This window comes from Notamacropus eugenii, chromosome 2, assembly GCF_028372415.1.
Source record: "Notamacropus eugenii isolate mMacEug1 chromosome 2, mMacEug1.pri_v2, whole genome shotgun sequence".
NCBI lineage: Eukaryota > Metazoa > Chordata > Mammalia > Diprotodontia > Macropodidae > Notamacropus > Notamacropus eugenii.
Window position 1 is genome coordinate 92,008,129 of NC_092873.1, and position 20,482 is coordinate 92,028,610.

General features: G+C 40.4%; 1 protein-coding gene across 12 annotated transcripts in view; it reads right to left on the bottom strand.

Annotated features, from left to right (window-relative positions):
- Positions 1 to 849: 849 nt before the first annotated feature.
- Positions 850 to 20,482, bottom strand: part of TCP11 (t-complex 11) — a 41,629-nt gene continuing 21,996 nt past the window's right edge. For 4 of the 12 annotated variants that reach the window (XM_072641827.1, XM_072641836.1, XM_072641832.1 and 1 more), the window contains 8 exons: positions 11,472 to 11,604; positions 9,480 to 9,600; positions 7,591 to 7,811; positions 5,935 to 6,071; positions 5,469 to 5,680; positions 5,188 to 5,369; positions 4,213 to 4,376; positions 850 to 1,259 (listed from right to left, as the gene is read on the bottom strand). In XM_072641827.1, the coding sequence (XP_072497928.1) occupies positions 1,027 to 1,259; positions 4,213 to 4,376; positions 5,188 to 5,369; positions 5,469 to 5,680; positions 5,935 to 6,071; positions 7,591 to 7,811; positions 9,480 to 9,600; positions 11,472 to 11,604 (1,403 nt within the window). In that variant the 3' untranslated portion in view covers positions 850 to 1,026. Of the gene's footprint in view, positions 1,260 to 4,212; positions 4,377 to 5,187; positions 5,370 to 5,468; positions 5,681 to 5,934; positions 6,072 to 7,590; positions 7,812 to 9,479; positions 9,601 to 11,471; positions 11,605 to 12,246; positions 12,472 to 12,576; positions 12,688 to 20,482 lie in introns of all 12 variants that reach the window. The other 8 variants (XM_072641829.1, XM_072641830.1, XM_072641834.1 and 5 more) reach the window with 7 other exon arrangements.

A 20,482-nucleotide genomic window follows, 5' to 3' on the forward strand; every position in this document is an offset into this window, starting at 1 on the left:
CTCCCCCGCCCCCCAAGACTGCATTTTCTATCAGGGCTGCCCATTTTAAAAAGATGCCCCATTTGAGCTCTTTAATGATGATACCTAATTGTAGACATCATGGTTAGAGGTTCAGGATGCTTGCCTGAGGGACCTTCAGCACCAATTTTATCCTCAGTTGTATCCTAGGACACTTAGTATAATGTTAACTGTGCACATATCAATGATGGCCCCAGATGCCAGAGATTTAATTCTAAGCTAAAATCAGAAAGGAACAGGAACTGTTCCACTGCTGACTCATTTGAGAAGAGGAAGTCCCTCACAATTTGAGCCCATTTCCTCAGCTGACACCCTTATAATGCCCCTCTCTTCTGCCCTGTTTTTTCCAGACCACCCAATAGAATAAGAAGATGGAAAAGCCTTTGTGATCCAGTCCCTGGTTTCCTCTCCACTGTGTAGCATCCACCTAAGGCCCTAACTGGGTGGTTAGTTAGCCTTGGGGAAAAATTTCCTCAATTCTTCAAAAAAGTATCCTAAGGCAATTAAGTGAGTTTCTGCCTTTCAGAGGACCTTTCTACCCAGAATTCAAAGATTGTGAAGTCACAGCCCTCATGGACTGCAGTGAAATGCTTTTCCCCTTGGGATAGACTACCCTGTCATCCAGGATGACAGCCAGGAACAGAATCTAGATGTTCTGGCTACCTAGTCCTTCTTGTGGGTTATATATAAGGGTAGGTTAACAAAGCAACAATACCTGTCAATTTCCCAAGTGCTATGGAAAGCTGTCCAAACCCTTTAGCTTCTCAACTAACCAACAGGTGGGATGGAGTCCAGCGGCCAAGCCTAACGCTCCAGCACAGGAGCAAATGATTCTTGCAGCTCAGAAATTTATTGGTAAAAGGGCTCAGGCAACTTGGTGTTAACATGCAGCCTGGGTGTCCTGGCTGCAGGGGGGAAGAGGAGGTGTGGCTGTCATGTCAACCATAGGCAATGGACAAGAGCTCTTTGCTCTTCCTTGCCCCGCACCAGGGCATTCCACTCGAGATGTCAGGTAGAATCCATGCTTGCTTCTGACTCTTGTGGAGAGAAGAGCACTTTTTTTAAGATGCCAGCATAGTAGGGCCCAAATACTTGTTGATTGTGATGTATCAGGCATGCAAACCTTTGGCCCATTTCTGCCAGCTCCTCTTCAATAGGAGTAATTCCTCCAGGGAGTTCTCTTAGAGAAGGCTGCACACCCCGGATCAGGCAGCACTTGAGAAACAAACGGATCCGTTGATCTGCGAATGTTGACAAGACAGTAAGAGTTCAAGGAGGGAAATCATGTTTGACCTCTACTCACCTGTTCACAGAACGACATAGGAACGTGAGCATAAAGTGTTCACTCACCCACTCATCGTTAAGACATGCAATTTGACTGAGGTGTTTTAGTTTTAATATATAGATCCCAAAGATGGAGCAAATCCAAAAGAAATTAGCGAGGTAGCAAATTTTCAATTATATGCAGGATCGATTTAGGTGGACAATAGTTTAACACAGGTGTGATCTGTAAGTCCATCAACAAACACTGTTTAAGCACTTATGCTATTTATTACGCAGCACTGTGCTAAAGCACTGGAGATACAAAGAACGGCCAGAAACAAAGCCTCACTCCCTGCTCTCAGGGAGCATACGTTTCCAAAGGGGAGATAACATATAAATAACTGGATATATATAGAAGCTATATCCAGAATGTATGTGAAATATATGTGTAATGAATCTAATCTGAAAGGGGAGGGTGTTTAGGACTCAGGGCACGGGGGACAGGAAAGGCTGAAGCAGAAAGTTTAAGCAGAGCCTGATAGGAAGTCAGGAAATAGTCAGGATGGACTGTCATGCCCAAAGCTCAGGCCATCATCTATAGAATGAGTAGAAGGAAGGAAAATAAAAAGACTGGAAACATGAGTCGATCAGGTTATGAAAAGTTTTAAATTCCAAGCAGGAGTTTCTACTTGATCCCAGAGGTAACAGAATCACTGACGCTCACCGAGCAGGCATGAAAACTTACTGCAGTAGTCCAAGGCAGAGGTCATGAGAGCCTGAACGAGTCAGAGGGCAGTATGAGAGGAGAGAATAGGATTTATCGAAGAGATGAAAAAGTAGAAACAACAAAATTTAGCAACAGATCAGATATGTGGGATGAGAGTGAAAAACAGGATCATGTCAAGGTTATGAACCAGTGACTGGTGGGGCCTCCAACAGCAATGGGAAGAGGGACGAGCTGGGGAGAAATGGTGAACTCTGATTTGGACTTGCAGAGCTGGAGATTGTACTGGACATCCAATGTGAAATGTACAAGAGGCAATTAGAGATGCAGAAACTATTAACTCAAGAAAGAAACTAGTGCTGGATATAACTAGGGATCATCTGCATAGAAAGTATAACTGAAGCCATAGGAGCTGATAAGAGGGAGTGCAGAGTGTAGAGGCCTGGGGTGGAGCCTTAGAGGACAGTCACAGTTAGTGGGAATGACACCAATGAAAAGCCAACAAAGGAGCCTTCGAAGGAGTCAGAACAAGGAGAAAGTATTATGAAAACATGGCACAGAGAGACCGTCCAGGAGAAGAGGACAACTGACAGAGTCAGATACTGCGCGGATCCAAGATTGCTCACTAGGAGATGACTTTGGAGGGGGCTGCTTCAGTTGAAGGATGAAGTTGGAAAGCAAAGTGCAAAGTGTAGGAAGGAGGGAGAGGAGAGGAAGCAAGGGTCCTGGCTACAGAGGGAGAAGATGGGATCAAGCAAGGGCTCTCTGAGCATGAGGGTGACAGGAACATGCTTGTTTTAGGCAGTAGAGAGTGAGAAACCCAAGACAGAACGGAGATGGCAGGTGCATGCAAAGGGATTTCCTGAGAAGGGTTACTTCACAAGAGACAAGACTGAAGGAGGAGACAGCAGGAGAAGCTGTGGAAGTGATGTGAGAGGAAGAGAAGAAGGGAAGCTTTCACAGAATGGTCTCAGTTTCTTTGTGACCAGGACAAGTATTAGACAGAGCCCCAGCTGAGAGGATGTGTTGGGGATGGGAGGCAGGGTCAAAAAAGTCCTGAGAGAGGAGAGGAGGAGAAAAAGTCAATTAGAAAGTTTGCTTTCCCGTAGTATAGCCCAGCTGAAATGAGATAGCATGATACTAAATTCTGAATTCAGTATTAGAAGTTTTTCCAGCATCATATTTAGATCTTGGAGGGTCCTTAAAAACTCCCTGGATTAAAGATTATCTAATTCAACCCCCTCAACTGGTGGTGCCCTTGAGAAAAATAGGGAGTTTGGAAGGAAAGATGACTTCTATTTTGTATATACTGAGTTTGGGACACCTACGAGATATTCAGGTCAAAATGTCCAATAAGCAAGTTTACAATGTGGAACTGGCTCTCAGGAACAAGACTGGGACATAATTTTGAGCATCATCTAAATAGAGATGATGAGACGACCAGGACAGAGAGGGAGGCACAGAGAGGCAGAAAAACCTAGGAACTTCCGCAGTAAGTAGCAGAACTGATACAACCCTTGGCCTCTGATTGACCTCATATCTGGTACTCTCTCTATTATATGTTATAATTATTCCCACACCTAGGACTAGAGCACATAAGCTGGGCAGCAATTAAGGTTAGATAAAATCTAAGTTAGAGAGAATTCACTGCTTCTGTTCTAGACTAGGAGAGGTGTCTATTAGAGAACAAATCCTTCAGTGAAGCAGCACTACATTTGTACCAGAGAGACAATGGGTGATGAGTTAGTTGGCAGGAAGGATGGGCATGTAAACTGAAATGAATGGCCTGAGCCAAATCATTTTAATGGTCAGGTCCCTAAAGTACAATAGAAATGTTTCTGAGAGATTACAACCACCAGACTGACACCTTCCATGAAAGACAGCAACAAGGTCTAGTAGAGTCAATAACCAATTTCTAATCATAGAAAGCAGTCTAAATTAGTCTGCTGAATGTGGAGAAGGGCTGAGAAGACCAAAGGCAATCCAGTGGATCCGACGTATCTCACCTGGAGTGAGCATCTTGCTAACTGGAAAGCCCTGGTGTCCACAGAGCAGAATTTCTCTTTCTGGGGAGCCTCAGCTTTTTGTCTAATGACCAAAGGGCCAAAGTTGCACTACTAAGAACACTTGAGTCTTGCAAATTTTAATGGTTCTCCATCTACTTGCTGGAGATAGGATATCTGCCTTTGCCTACAAGTATCTCTCACCAATGATGCTGCGGACGCAGTTGTCCTCCTTGGCCACACTATGGATCTGACCTGACAGGGAAGCCACGTTGTCCTTGCTTAGGGCAGGAAGGTTCAGGTCCACAAGGGCCTGCTGTATTTCCTGAAGCACTTGGTCACTTATACTCAGCAAAGCCTCATCGAGCCTGAATCACAAGAAACAGAGAGCCAGTCATTTCTGAGTCTGAGCCCTGTGGAAGGCTGTCTTATGTAGAATAATGGCCCTGATGAAAAAAATATTCCAATCCCTTCCATCCAAAGGACAGCAGGTCATGACAGATAAGTATAATGCCATAGTTTGAAGGTCACCATCAAGATAGCCGTCTCTCATAGACAATTTTAGAAGCATTGGCAGATACCTTAGTCCAATGGCCTTCCTTTACAAAAGAGGAATTTGGGGTACAGAGGTTAAGTGATGTGTCCAAGGCAATGCAGCTGGTCCGTGATGGATCCAGGAATAGAACCCAGTTCTCTGAACTCCCAGGATAATCATTGCACATGATACTTTGTCCATTTTCCTAAAACAAGAAAAACTGACAAATTTACTTCTAACTATGTCAGTATCTGCTCTAGGAATGCCCATCAGCTCTTATGACGAGTTCCACAAATCTTGTTTATAATATTCTTAGGAACTAGGACTCTCCTCTGCATAGAGGAGAACACAGGCATTACTGTTTTCTGATGGACCACTTAACCCCTGAGTAACCCAACTCTACCAAGACTTGCAACACCATCCCACTGGACAGAAGAGGAATCTTTTATACCTTGATGCTTACTTTGAATGAAAATAATACTGTTCTCTCATGCCCCCAAGATGTCACAAAAAAAAAAAGCACAATAATTTCAAATGACCCCTAAGAACATTTATGTGATGAAAAGTAAACAACCATTCAATGACTTCCTGCTTTCCAAATACATCCTGTGTCTCTGGAAAAGATCATGATTTATATTACTTGCCTTGACTGATTTCCCTCCAAGAGGACTTTGATTATTTGTTTCAGTTTGTCCACAAACTGAGGTGAACTCAGTAACTTAGGGCCACAGTAACTGTTGGCTACTAGCAGCACAGAGGCCAGAATGGTCAGCTGATTTAACTGGCATTGAATCTCCTGCAGCCGGGTCCTGTCCATCATCACAGTCTGATGAGATAAAAGCCAGCAGGCAGTCAGCATGGGAAGGATCCCACCTGAAGCCCCTGACACTAAATAATAATGAAATGTTCCCACCAGCCGCCATACCTCGGGAAACTCCTCGTTGTCAGAGTCCCAGTGAAGAAGATTCATATAACCCTGGTTTAGCACCATTGAGGGGCTTATGATAGAATTGTCTTTCATTGTCTCATCTGCAGGTGAAGAAGTGATTTGGTCTGGAGAGTCATAGGGTGCTGGAGGGGGTGTCATGACTTCAGCAGCTGCTTGGCTTAGCCACTTTGTGGTGTGATCAAGGAAATCTACAAGGAAACAAGATTTATAGGATTCTTACATTCTACACACCCCAGACACATTATCAATAAAGAAACGATCTGTGAAACGTAATTGACGGCAATCTAGCCTGCTTCCCAGTGGGTGAGCTAGAAGCTTTGTTCCTAGTGTTTGTAAAATGGGAGCCATATTTACAAACCTAGGAGCATAAAATACACTATTATAATCCCACAAGCATAAAACACACCATTGGCTCTTTCCTGCCCTCCATTCCTGTACATACTGGGCATCCTCTGGAGAAGCTCCTGGAATTTGGCCCGTTCATACTGGATCGAGTGCTCCTGCAGATGTGGTCGTATACTCTGGATGGTGAAGTTCACCATGTCCATTTTCATCAGGCCTAGAACATGGAATATCTCCCTGCCGGAGGAAGGGATGAAAAATTAAAATTAAAATGAAATGAAATGAAAAATTAAACCTAGCCCCAGGCTAGGTGTCATGGAATTTTAGGACTAGGAGCAACCTTAGAACTCGTCCAATCCTAATTCCTCAATTACAGGTGAGGAAACTAAGGCCCAAAGTGGTGAGGTAAATTGTCTTATCCAGGGCCACACAGCTAGTAAATAGCAGAATTGGCATTAAAATCTATATTTTTTCAAATGTATTATAAACTTAATAATTCCAAACAAAAATAATAAACCTACTCCAAACTCTCAGCCTATAACAAAGTAGACCCAAATGAATTAAGTCAAGAAAATGAGGTCTGAAGAAGAACATGTTCCTTTACACCATAACACTTCTCAGTCCTGTTTCTAGTTAGGTTCTTCGTTGTTCTTGCTTTCCAGCCACGTCTGACTCTTTGTGGCCCTATTCAGTTTTTCTTGGCAGAGATACTGGAGTGACTGGCCATCTCCTTCTTTGGCTCATCTGACAGATGAGGACACTGAGGCAAACAGGGTTAATTTGCTGGTGACTTGCTCAGTGTCACGCAGCTAGTAAGTGTATGACACCAGATTTGGACTCAAGAAGATGAGTCTTCCTGACTCCGGGCCTGACCAGTTATCTGCTGCACCATCTGGCTGCCCATAATTAGATTTTTTTCTGGGCTTACTGAAAAATATGGACCTGAAATCTGTCACTTCTGGGGGCTTTGTTTTTTTCCATACACAAAATAGGGATAATTGCCATTCTTACCTATTCATAGGATTTGTATTTACGTAAAGGAGAAGGTTATGAATGAAAAATGTCTCTAGTTCTCTGGAAGAAAGACAGTGGATTCCATTATGTTCACAAGTTGCATGTATATAGAGAACTTAATCCACTGTTTCAGGAATCAATGTTTTTGTCCATGTGGTACTCTCTTTCTCAACAGAGATCACAGCCTTTTGATAGACTGTTCTTAATGAATGGTCTATGAGAATTGCTATGGCTGAAAAATTAATCACTCTGGCCAGTCTGCACATAAGTCTCTCTCAATTTACCTGGGCTGGTCCTCAAAAATTATACCGACCTATGGGCTCCTCAGTGTACCCATATGAAAAAAACATTTAGGACCTGTCTGAGCTGCCAAGAACCAAGGGTGACCTCTTTCACACCACCACCTCCACATGGCAGAGGATTTGCATGGAAGATCTATCAAACAAAGGTGAGAAAAGGGCAAAATATCAACCCTGCTATACTTTTCTTGAAAAATAAAAGCCAGCAGGCATTTGAAGGAACTTTAAACTTACTGGTCCTTTAAAGTGAATTTTTTTGAGATACAAATGTTGGTATGAACATTTCATTGCTATTTTGTGTCAGGGACTTTGGTTGGGGTTCTTTCTAGGCTGAAGAGAAATACATTTTAATCAGGTCTGGCAGAGCTAGGAGAATATAATTAGCGTGACCTCAGAACATTTTCCTGGCACAGGAGATGAGGCTAACACCTCTAGTTTCCCACCTCAGTAGTTGCACAGGATCTGATATGCTCTCAAGTTTCTGAACCTCTTCATCTCGAATTGGTGCACAAAGCATTGTCATCATGCTCAGGATGTAGGTGGAGAGGTGGGAGACATCCAGGGCTCCGTGGTCAGCTTCCTGCTTGAGAAGCTCCATATCCATCACTTCTTCAATCTGACTCTTCAGACGGCTCTGGCGAGGCAGAAGCAGTGACAACAGAATCTGCCCAGGACAGAAAATCCACTTCCTGCATTACTGCTTAGCCAAACACAACTTCTGCATAGTCATCAATCTTTAGCTAAAACCAACCCTTCCTATGGATGCCCAGAAGTTTTAGATTCTGGACTTTCTGGAGACTGTTACCCCCTCTCTGTAACAGATTCTATTTAGTGCATGACTTGTTAACTTTTTTTGTGCCATGAACCCCTCTGATAGCCTAGTGAAGCCCTTGAGGGCTTTATGCATTTTTAAATGGATACAAAACATAGGATTACAAAAGAAACCAATTACATTGAAATGCAGTTATTAAAAAAAATTTTTAAACAAGTTCACAGGTTAAGAACCCAATAGAGGTTCCTGTCAGTAATCAGCAAACATTTAGCAGACACTATGTGCTGTGTTAAGCCCAAGCATACAAAGAAAGGTGAAAAACCAGTCCTTGCAACTCTCCGGTGAAGGAGATAATATGTAAAGAGCCATGTACATATAAGATACATGAGGTGTATAGAGGGGAGAATCTAAGAGAATCTCAGAGGGGAAGGCACTAGCAGCTGGGCAGACCAGGAAAAGCCTCCTGCCAAAAGTGGGATTTGGAGTGTTGTGTAGCCAGGAAGGCTGGGAGGTGCATGTTCACGTAATGGCAATGGTGTTGTTTATACATGCTGTCTCCTACACAGGCTACATTAGAGTAGTATTGCAAATTAAGCCTGCGTCCCACCTGGAGGATATGGTGTCCTTAATAAAGGAGGTTTTTTTTCACAAACACTAGGATAGGTGAATGAGGGTGCTGGTATTCACTTGAAATGTTCTGCTGAACCCAAACACTTTTTATTGTTATAACAAATAAGCTATATAAACAAATAATATATGTTGTTCTAACAGATATTGTATTCTTTTCCAGGAAATAGAAAAAACTTAGAGAGTTTGTTCAGAAGCATCTGTTTGGATGTGGACTAAAGAAACTGAAAACCCAGACCCCTCTTACTCCTCTCCTCAGAAATCATTGCTTAGAGAACAAAGTCCTGAGACCTCTAGCACGATGATTTATTCTCCAACCCAGATGTATCCTTCCTACCTTTGTGTCTTTGAAGATATTTTCCCATACCCTATACAATATACTCTGCTCAAATCTCTGCCCTTTTAAATTCTACAGACAGGTGAAGTAATCTGTCTAAGGCCACGTAGCCAGGTAGTGCCACAAGAATGAGTAAAGTCCCTGATTCTAGGCCAACGTTCTTTCAGCTAGACCATTAGGTAGCAAGTCTCTCAGTCAGCAGAGTCTGATGAGATCATCCTGTAGCCAATCAAATGCCACCTCTTTCCCAAAAGTTCTTCCCGATTCTCCTAAACGGCTGCTCTTTCTGCCACTTCTGAAATCTCTAGCATGTTGTCTGGTAGTCTGAAATTTGTGGCAGCACTGTGGATAGTGGCATACTTGTCTTAAACATACTACTACACTGTAAAAGTCAAGGTCTTATCTTTGTTCCCACCCAAAGAACCTAGTACAATCCGTTGCACTTCATAGGCCATCAATAAATGTTGAGTTTTTAACAGAAAACATCATGCCGCATGCTTATATATTAACTGGGATTGCACTGGACCAAGGATCCCATCCTCAAACACTGGAATTGACACAGGAGATGACCCAGCACCATCCCCAGAACGGCTCACCTCTTTGATTTCTTTCAGAAGCTGCAGAGCATAAGTGTAGTCAGGGGGAGTAGCTGCCAGCTGCTCTCGGAGATGGTCCCAGAAAGCGTTGTGCATTGTCTCCTTAATCTTGCTTTCCAGACTGGAAGAGGATAAATGAATAATTCACACTTTTTCATCACTCAGTCAGCAAGAGCCTATTAAGTACCAACTATGTACCACACACATAGTTTGAGGCAGCTAGATGGCTCAACAGATAGAGCACTGGTCCTGGAGTCAGGAGGACCTGAGTTCAGAGCTGGCCTCAGACACTTTTACTAGCTGTGTGACTCTGGGCAAGTCACTTAACCTCTGTTTGCCTAATTCATTGGAGAAGGAAATGGCAAACCACTCCAGTATCTTTGCCAAGAAAACCTCATGGACAGTATGGTCCACAGGGTCATTAAGAGTCAGACATGACTGAACAACAACAAAATGTGCCAGGCTCTGTGCTGGGCATTGGAGATAAAAGGAGCTCACTTTCTATCATGACCTACACAATGGCCACAGGGCTAGAATGTCCTGATCTTTGTTTAGGGCACTAAATCTAACAAGAAAAGGACATGACCTGTATGTGGAATTGTATCACTATCTGGTCACAGACATGGGCCCAAGGTCTAAAAGTTAGTTTTACACCGAGACAGCCACTCTAGTATGGCCAAGCTAGAAGGGAAAGTCCCTCACATAGAAAGGGCACAACCATAATTCTTATGAACACCCTCAAAAGGATATACATGTATCAAGTGAAGACAAAAGGGTTCTCTTTTGATGTAAGGGTTTGGATTTTGTTTGTTCTGTTTTTAGAAACCCACAACTGTAACCAGAATGATCCAATCTTGTGGCTGTGATGAACTGTGAGTTTTTCACTTTTTTCTCACTCAGCCTTTACATTATTAAACACACTCTAGTTGAGGTGTTAACAAAACACAAACGAAAACCTGGTGCCACCATTTTGTTCTGATTTACCTCTTCCTCCCCTACCCCCAACAATCATCAAACATAACCTTTCCTAAAGTTTCAAGTCAGAGTCCCTCCCTCTCCTCTGCTGCTCACTTTCTCAGTTCGACTCTGCTGATTGTAAGAAGCAGTTGCCCAGTCCTAGGGTTGACTTGGAACTCCAGGGACAGCGAAGGCGGTGAGGGGAGGGTACAAAGAGTGCTACAGGTGCTAGACTGGAAATCTCAATAAAGCCTTCCTTAGTGCTCCAGGGCAATTGAGTTTGGCACACTCCTCTCACACATGTCCAAGGTGACCTACATTAACTATAATCTGGGCAGTTCAGTAATTCACTTTCTTGCAAAGACCTAAAAAGGGCTAAAAGGCAGGCAAAATGAAGAGATCTATAAATTTGCTAATATTTTGATATTAAATGGGAAAAATGGACACCTTTAAAAATATGACAGAGGAATTACTGCTCATTGACTCTTATTTGCATTGAAAACTAAAGGAGCGGCCCAAAATAAGAGTCTTCTGGGGGGAGGGGCTTGAGGTATACAGCCATTATTTATTATCAAAATTGATTTACAGGATCATTATTTAGGGTGATGTATGAAACAAAGTGTTCCACTGGAATCTCAGACTGTAAGTAGAGTTGGCAACACCAGTGTTGGAAAAATAATCTTTTAATAGGTGCCTGTTTGATCTACAGTCAATGAAAAAAGTAAATGTGAAACTGCTAGGGGCTACATCCTCAGGGTCTGTCTGAAATCTGAAATCTACATGAACTAGTAACTAGTAACTGGAATTCCAAAATGCAAACTCCCACAGTAATGACATTAATTTGATCTTAGTTAATATTTCTTCAACACTTCAATACCAATAATTACACAAGCACTAGGGATATCTTTTCCTATTTGAATAAAACTTAAGTTCATGCTATAAAATAAAGAAACTTTGAATTTGGTCAAAAGGAGCCTGTTCTCTAGATCTATCTGTGCCAGGGAGAGAAATGAATGAACTTTGAGAAGCATCTACCTATCTGGAGATAAGGCCATCTCTTCCATATGGAAATCCTGGTTCACCACAATTTCATGTGCAATGCTCATCTTGGAAACTCCATTAACTGTCTCCATCAGCTCTGTGACAGAAAGACCTTGTGGAGGGCTACCTGGAAAAAGGAGCAGTAGCAATCCACAGTGGATTTTACACAATGTTAAAATATTATTCATAGAACCACTCAGTCCTTTACATCCCAAATTTAGATTGAGTAAAGGGATTTTCCACAGGCTAGCTGAATGCAAATATTGTATTGAAAATTCTGGAAAGAGTGAGATTTTTCTCAGCTCTAATGCTCTTTGTTCATGTGGGACTGTAATGTGGAGAATGATGCTACCTAATGTTCAGCCTCTGAAAACAGAACCATAGGATTTGAAGAGTTCAAAGGGCCCTCAGAGGTCATGCAGTTCAACCCATACCTGACAAGGAATCTCTGCAGTGTCATATCTGCTAAATAGTCATCCAGATCTGACAACTTTTGAGAGAAAAGGCCCACTGCCTCCAAAGGTGTTCCACCTTGGGATAGTTCTAATCGTTAACAAGGTTTTCCTTTCACTAAGCCTCAATAACAAGTCTAATTCCTCCACAATGACATGACAGCCTTCTAAATCCTTGAAGGGAGCTAATATGTTGCCCCCACCCACCTCCCCAGCGCATTCTCTTCCATAGGCTAAACATCCTGATTCCTCTAAGTCCTTGTCCTGGGGTGTGGCCTTTCATCCTGGTTAACCTCCGCCAGAGTTCTCCAGCTTACCAATGTCCTGATCACATCTGGACTAGTTTTCTGCTTCTTTCTGATGTCCTACACCATAATACGGATAAACACGATTTCACCAGAAGAATTTTTTAAGTGCCTGGATATAAATTATCATCACGGTTCACCAACTGGGTAGCTAGGTGGTATAGTAGATTTGAATGCTGGATGTGATGTCAGGAAGATGTGTCTGGTAACAACCTGTCTTAGCCTCAATTTCCTCTTCTGTAAAATGAGGATGATAAGAACACCGATCTCCCAGAGTAATACATGTAACGCGCTCTCTCTAAATCTTAGCTATTGTCATTATTATCATGATCACCCACTCACCTCTTCTTAAATCTGATGCTACATTGTGAAGAGTAAAGGTTTTTTTGCGGTAGGGACTACTGGCATTGGATATCATCAAAGCTTAACTTCTTTATATTCATATCATGAGACCTTGAAAAGTTGAGTGCAAAGCAAAAAACTATATATTGAATGATGTTTTCTCACTTCTATTAAAATTTCGTAAATTTGTTAAGAGATAATTCATCTCCAAGATGTATTTAATCAAATTACACTTGTGAATCTTAATATTTGCTCCAAGGAGTATTCTGCCTTTGTCATTCACCATCTTTGTGCAATTAATTCTCTTACAAGCCTTTGCAATGAAAATTAATGCAGTCAATTCACATGATTTTTCCGTAGACAGCTAGTGCAGTGGATGGGGTGCTGAGCCTGGAGTCAGGAAGACTTGAGTTTAAATCCAGTCTCAGACCCTTTCTGGTTTGTGACCCTGGGCAAGTTACTGCCTCAGTTTCCTCAACTGTAAAATGGGGATAATAATAGCACCAAATCAAATAATATTCATAAATCACTTGGCACAGAATCTGACATGTAGCAGATGCTTAATAAATGTTTGTTTCCTTCCTTTCAAAATAATACATACTATTTATATATCACTGAAAAAGCACAATACACATGATTTTATTTATCATACAAACATATAATTTTATAACCATTTGATCCAATAAGAATTGTGCTAGGTATTATCTCCATCTTATAAATATAGAAACTGAGGTTCAGATAAATAAACTTTTTTTTTGTTATAACAGGGAAAAGAGGAGGTTAAAAGAAAGGACAATTCAGAGTGGATGAGGAAATTATACTGATAGTGCTACACAAAATGTATTTTGTTTCAATTTTTTCTGCAAAGAGAATGGTGTTTAAATTATAGAGAACAAAAATAGCTAATAGGGAGTAGATGCCCAAGATAAACAAGGAGATGGTGATCAGTCACTCAGAAAGCATTTATTAAGTGCCTACCGTGAGCCAAACAGGGTACAAACAGGTATGAAGGAGAAAGAACCAAAATAAATATAGTCCCTGCCCTCAAGAATCGAATGTTTTATTTAAAGGGGTAGGATGGAAACAACATGCACAAGTAAGTAAAAATATATATGTATATATATTATATATATGAACTCTGAATGCAAATTGAAGCATACTTTTTTTAACTTTATTTTTCTTGGGGGGGTTGTCTATTTCTTCTTTTGTAATATGACTAATATGGAAATATATTTTTCATGACTTCACATGTATAATCATTATCAAATTGCTTGCCTTCTCAAGGAGGCAAGAAATAAGGGAGAGAATTTGGGACTCAAAATTGTAAAAAAAAAATGAATTAAAAATATTTTACATTTAGTTAGGAAATATTTAATGAAATAAAAATATTTTGGAAAAAAGTCACTTGGAAAAACTTATATGAACAGATGCAGTAAAGTGAGCAGAACAATGTGTACGCTCGTAACAGCAATACTGTACAATGAACAACTATGAAGGACTTAACTGTTCTCAGCAATACAATGGCCCAAGATAATCCCAAAGGACTCATGATGACAAATGTTGCCCATCTCCACAGCAAGAACTGATGCCATCTGAGTACAGACTGAAGCATACTATGTTTCACTTTCTTCGCTTCTTTCATTTCTTTTGTTCGAATTTTCTTCCACAAAGTGACTATATGGAAATATGTTTTACATCATTGCATATATATAACCTATATCAGATTGCTTACCATCTCAGGGAGTGGGGAGAGGAGAAAGGAAAGGGTAGAACTTGGAACTCAAAACTTAAAAAAAAAGATCAAATGTTAAAAAATGTTCTTACATGTAATTGGGGCAAAAATAAATTACTAACAAGAAAAAATAGTCATTTCAGTCCATTTGCGGGGAGAGCAGCCAGATGTAGCAGGGCTGAGAAGTGCCAGGAGTCTGACAGTGTCAACGAAGAGAGATGATAGCTAGGGTCAAGTGAAGGTTTTTCAAGGATGAGGGCAATCTGGAAATGTTTTTAAGCAGCAGAGAAGGGGCCAGTGCATAAGAGGAGAAGAGAGAATGACAGGAAGGAAGCCTCCTAGAAAAGATAGTAGGGGATGAGATAAAGGGTATAAATGGAGAGGATGTTACTGAGGAGAAAGGCCACCTTATTCTCTGAGACCAAGAGGAAAGGAGGACAGGGTAATGGATGATGTTGAAGAAATCTCTAATATGGAATTGGGGAGGAAAGAGAATTCCATTTTTTCAATGAATAATGTGGCATGAGAGGGGGAGGGGAATGACATAGGTGACCTGAGAAGAAGAGGGTTGAAAACCACTGTGGGTAACTTAAGACAATCCATCAAAGAGGAGCACAGAACTGGTGGGCAACAGGAAGGCCCATTTGTGATTGGGTAGCATAAATAAATACAGGACAGGTCAGTACAGTGAGGGGGTACTTGGCTGCCCTGGGAGAACTTAAGTCACTTGCCCCATATAAACCACATTGTAGGGCACCAGAGAATAGAAGACGTGATTACTGAGCCACTATCAATGGTGTCTGAAAGTTGTGGAAAAATCAGAGATGTACCACAAGGCTACAGAAGGGAAAATGGAGCAGAGCAGAGTCTGCAAATCAAAGGGCAATGAGTTTGATTTTTGTTCCTGGGAAATTTTTACATGATTAAAGAAATGGTTGGAAAACATTTAGAAATCACATAGCATAGTCAATGACTGGAGCGGTTCTGTGACTTAATCTGAACCTGTTTCCTCCTCTATAAAAATAATAGTATATTAGAGTTGAAAAAGACCCTAAGAAATCCTCCAGTTCAACCTCTTCATTTTTATAGATAAAAAACCAAGGATTGGAGGAGGTGAAATATCTTGCCCAGGGATAATATTTTCAATACCTACTTCACAAGATTTCTGTGAGAATCAAATTAGATAATTAATATAAATGCTTTTGTAATTCTAAAGTGTGGCATAATTCATTTACCAAATGTTCTCTGTAGAGGATAAAGGAGAATTGCCATTCAAAAAATAAGTGTATTTAAGGTATGCTTTATTTATTCTAATTAGACTAAAGTGAGATATCCAGTGATGCCCTGATGGATAAATCTTGGGGGGAGAGTGAGTGGGAGGAGAATACCTTTCAATTTGGCATAGAGCACCCAAGGAGGGAATAGGAAGAGGGGATATGCCCTGGCCTTCTCAGTGCTCGATCTATCCCACTGATATCTAAGGAGGTAGCCAGAACTGTTTCAGATGAGGGCCAGACTCCCCAAAACTTAGCTCTGTGTAGCCTCAGAACTGGGAAGGCCACTCCACAATCTCTGTACTGCTAGGAAGAGGAGGGGTCTTCAGGGAGCTAGAAGCCTTCTCTGCAGCTCTCCTCATGAAGAAGGCAAAGTCACATTGCCTGGAAGAGTGATGGACAAAGTGACCAGAGAAGGCATTGGCCAAAGGAGTTCTGAGCAGTACCAGAGCAAAATGCAACAGCAAAGACAAGGGGGCCTGACTGCGGCAATCAATTAACCAACCAATAAATACTAAGTTCCTGGTGTGTACAGAACACTGGGCTTGGTGCTGAGGAAAATACAAAGATTAGGTAAGACATATTCCATAACCTCAAGAAGCTCACAAAGTAGCAAAAAGCTACAACTGCTCTTTAAAATACATATTACAATAAAAGTTCATCAGTCACAAAATAAGTGATAATGTGAAGCCTGAGGAGGAAAGTTGTTATAAACTGGGAAGACTGGGGAGGCTTCCTAGAGGAGGCCCATGTAATTTTGGGATGGACTTAATTTTTTTTCTAAATAAAATTTTGAGTTCCAAATTCTCTCCTTCCCTCTCACCCCTTCCCCTCTCACTAAGAAGGCAAGCAATATGATATCAATTATACATGTGAAATCATGAAAAACATGTTTCCATATTAGTCATATATTTTTTTAAAAAAGCAAGAAAGAGTGAGGAAACCATACTTCAATTTGTACTCAGAGTTCATCAGTTCTCTCTCTGGAGGTGGATAGCATTTTTTCACCATGAGTCCTTTGGAACTGTCTTGGATGTCTGCATTGATCTTAGTAGCCAAGTCTTTCCCAGTTGATCGTCATTATAACAACTGTTATTGTGCACGATGATCACCCAGTTCTTCTCACTGCATACTGCATCAGTTTATATAGGTCTTCCCATGTTTCTTTTGAAACCACTCCCCTCATTATTTCTTATACACATATTCTTATCACATCATATGCCACAACTTGTTTATTCCCTAACTGATGAGCACTCCCTCAATTTCCAATTCTTTGCTATCAGAAAAAAGGCTGCCATAAATATTTTTGTACATATAGGTCCTTTTTCGCTTTGATTTCTTTGGTATACAGATCTAGCAGTACTATCACTGGGTCAAAGGTATGCAGAGTTTTATAGCCCTTGGGGCGTAGTTCCAAATTGTTCTCCAGAACAGCTGAGCCAGTTCACTTTTCCAACAATAACTATTGTTATTAGCGTACCTATTTTCTCTCATTCCCTCTAGCACCTGTCATTTCTGAAAGATATGAAGCAGAACCTCAGAGTTGTTTTAATATGTATTTCTCTAATCAATATTAATGGGGGAAGCAGGGTGGAACCAAGATGGCAGAATAAGGGCAGGGACTCTCCTCAGCTCTCCCAAATTCTCCTCCAAACAACTTTAAAATAAAGACTCAAAACAATTTCTGGAGTGGCAGAACCCATAAAAGAACAGATAAAAAAAATTTCTAGCCCAAGACAATTTAAAAGGCCAACAGGAAAGGTCTTTCTCATTGAGGTGAGAGTGGAGCCCAATCTAGCACAGGCCAAGTCTGGTAAGCCAGCAGCAGGCCTAGGGGACAATTGAATTGCAAGCAGCTTCTGGAGTTCTCAGTCCACAAACAGTAAAGAAGTCAGACAACTGGTCAGAAGGCAATTACAGGGGACCCTTTGCTGCAACTGGCTGCAGATGCACTGACCATATGTGGATGCAGCTGCCAGCCCCGGGTCCCAGTCCCAGGGTGAGAAGGAACCCTAACACACATGTGGCCATAAGAGACACAGGGGAATAGACACCATGGTCACAATTCCAGGGCAGAAAAGTTTGTGATTGCTCAAAGACCAGAGCACATGCCAGGAGTGCAGTGACCACATCTCTCCTTAGATCATACTACCTTGGAAGAACTGAAAACTTACAAACCCTTAGAACTATTACTGAAAACAGCTGAACAAAAAACCTGAAGCTTGGGACGGTGCCCCCTCCACTCCAGGAGCAGAGCCCAACCTTAGTATAAAGTTAACGTAAAAAACAGGCTAGAAAAAGGACCAGACAAACAGAAACCAAAACCTAACCATAAAAAGTGTCTGTGGTGACAAGGAAATCACAGACTCAGAATGACAACAGACTCAAAACAACTACAAACAAAGCTTCAAAGAAAAACCAATTCCTAGAGGTGCTCAAAAAGGATCTAAAAACTCAATAAGAACAATTTCATTCGAGAGAATGACAATAGTGAGACAACATACCAAAACTTATGGGATACTGCAAAAGCAGTTATTAGGGGAAGTTTTATATCTCTGAATGCTTACATAAATAAAATAGAGAAAGAGGAGATCAATGACTTAGGCTTGCAGTTGAAAAAGCTAGAAAAAGAACAAATTGAAAATCCCCAAGTAAATACCAAATTAGAAATACTGAAAACCAAAGGAGAGATTAATAAAATTGAAATTAAGAAAACTATTGAATTAATAAATAAAACCAATAGTTGGTTTTATGAAAAAACTAATAAAATTGATAAACCTTTGGTCAATCTGATTAAAAAAAAGAAAGAAGAAAACCAAATTACTAATATTAAAAATGAAAGGGGTACACTCACCTCCAATGAGGAGGAAATTAAAACAATAATTAGAAACTACTTTGCCCAACTTTATGCCCACAAATTCGATAATCTAAATGAGATGGATGAATATTTTAAAAAATACAAATTGCCCAGATTAACAGAAGAGGAAGTTGAATACTTAAACAACCCTATCTCAGAAAAAGAAATTGAACAAGCCATCAATGAACTCCCTAGGAAAAAATCTCCAGGGCCAGATGGATTCACAAGTGAATTCTATCAAACATTTAAAGAACAGTTAATTCCAATACTACATACACTATTCTTGAAAATTGGGGAAGAAGGAGTCCTCCCAAATTCTTTCTATGATACAAATATGGTTTTGATACCCAAACCAGGAAGAGACAAAACAGAGAAAGAAAATTATAGACCAATTTCCCTAATGAATATAGATGCAAAAATTTTAAATAAGATTCTAGCAAAACGAATACAGCATCTTATCACGAGATTAATACATTATGATCAGGTAGGATTCATACCAGGACTACAGGGCTGGTTCAATATTAGGAAAACTATTAGCATTATCGATCACATCAACAACAAAGCTAACAAAAACCACATGATTATCTCAATAGATGCAGAAAAAGCTTTTGACAAAATACAACATCCATTCCTACTAAAAACATTGGAGAATGTAGGAATAAAGGGAACTTTCCATAAAATAATAAGCAGTATCTATCTAAAACCTTCAGCAAGCATTATATGCAATGGGGATAAGCTAGATGCATTCCCAATAAGATCAGGGGTGAAACAAGGTTGTCCATTATCACCACTATTATTTAATATGATACTAGAAATGTTAGCTGTAGCAATTAGACAAGATAAAGATATCCAAGGAATTAAAATAGCCAAAGAAGAAACTAAGTTATCACTCTTTGCAGATGATATGATGATTTACCTAGAGAATCCCAGAGATTCAAGTAAAAAATTACTAGAATTAATAAACAACTTTGGCAAAGTTGCAGGGTACAAAATAAACCCACACAAATCTTCTGCATTCCTATATATTAGCAACAAAGTCCAACAGCAAGAGATAGAAAGAGAAATCCCATTTAAAGTTAGGGTAGACAGTATAAAATACTTAGGAGTCTACCTGCCAAAACAAACCCAGGGATTATATGAACACAATTACAAGACACTTTTTGCACAAATAAAGTCAGATTCAAGTAAATGGAAAAACATTAGTTGCTCATGGGTAGGCCGTGCTAATATAATAAAAATGACAATTCTACCCAAATTAATATACCTATTTAGTGCCATACCAATTAAACTATCAGACAATTACTTTCTAGAGCTGGACAAAATAATATCAAAATTCATTTGGAAAAACAAAAGGTCCAGAATATCAAAGGGACTAATGAAAAGAAATGCTTGGGAAGGTGGCCTAGCGCTACCAGACCTCAAACTGTACTATAAAGCAGCAATTATCAAAACCACTTGGTATTGGCTAAGAAACAGAGAGGTAGACAAGTGGAATAGACTTGGCACTCAAGAAGCAGTAGGCAAGGAATATAGCAACCTTCTGTTTGATAAACCCAAGGACCCCAGCTTCTGGGATAAGAACTCATTGTTTGACAAAAATTGCTGGGAAAACTGGATAACAGTGTGGCGGAAATTAGGCATAGACCCATACCTGACACCGTACACAAGAATAAAGTCCAAATGGGTACATGATTTAGGTATAAAGATTGATACCATGAATAAACTGGAGAAGCAAGGAATAGTGTATTTATCAGATCTATGGAGAAGGGAAGAATTCTTTACTAAAGGAGAGATAGAATGCATTATGAAATGCAAAATGGATAACTTTGATTACATTAAACTGAGAAGTTTTTGCACAACCAAACCCAATGCAACCAAAATCCGGAGGGATGTAGTAAATTGGGAAAGAATTTTTACAGCTAAGCTCGGGGATAAAGGCCTCATTTCTAGAATATATAGAGAACTGATCCAAATGTATAATCATACAAGTCATTCCCCAACTGATAAATGGTCAAAGGATATGAACAGGCAATTTTCAGAGGA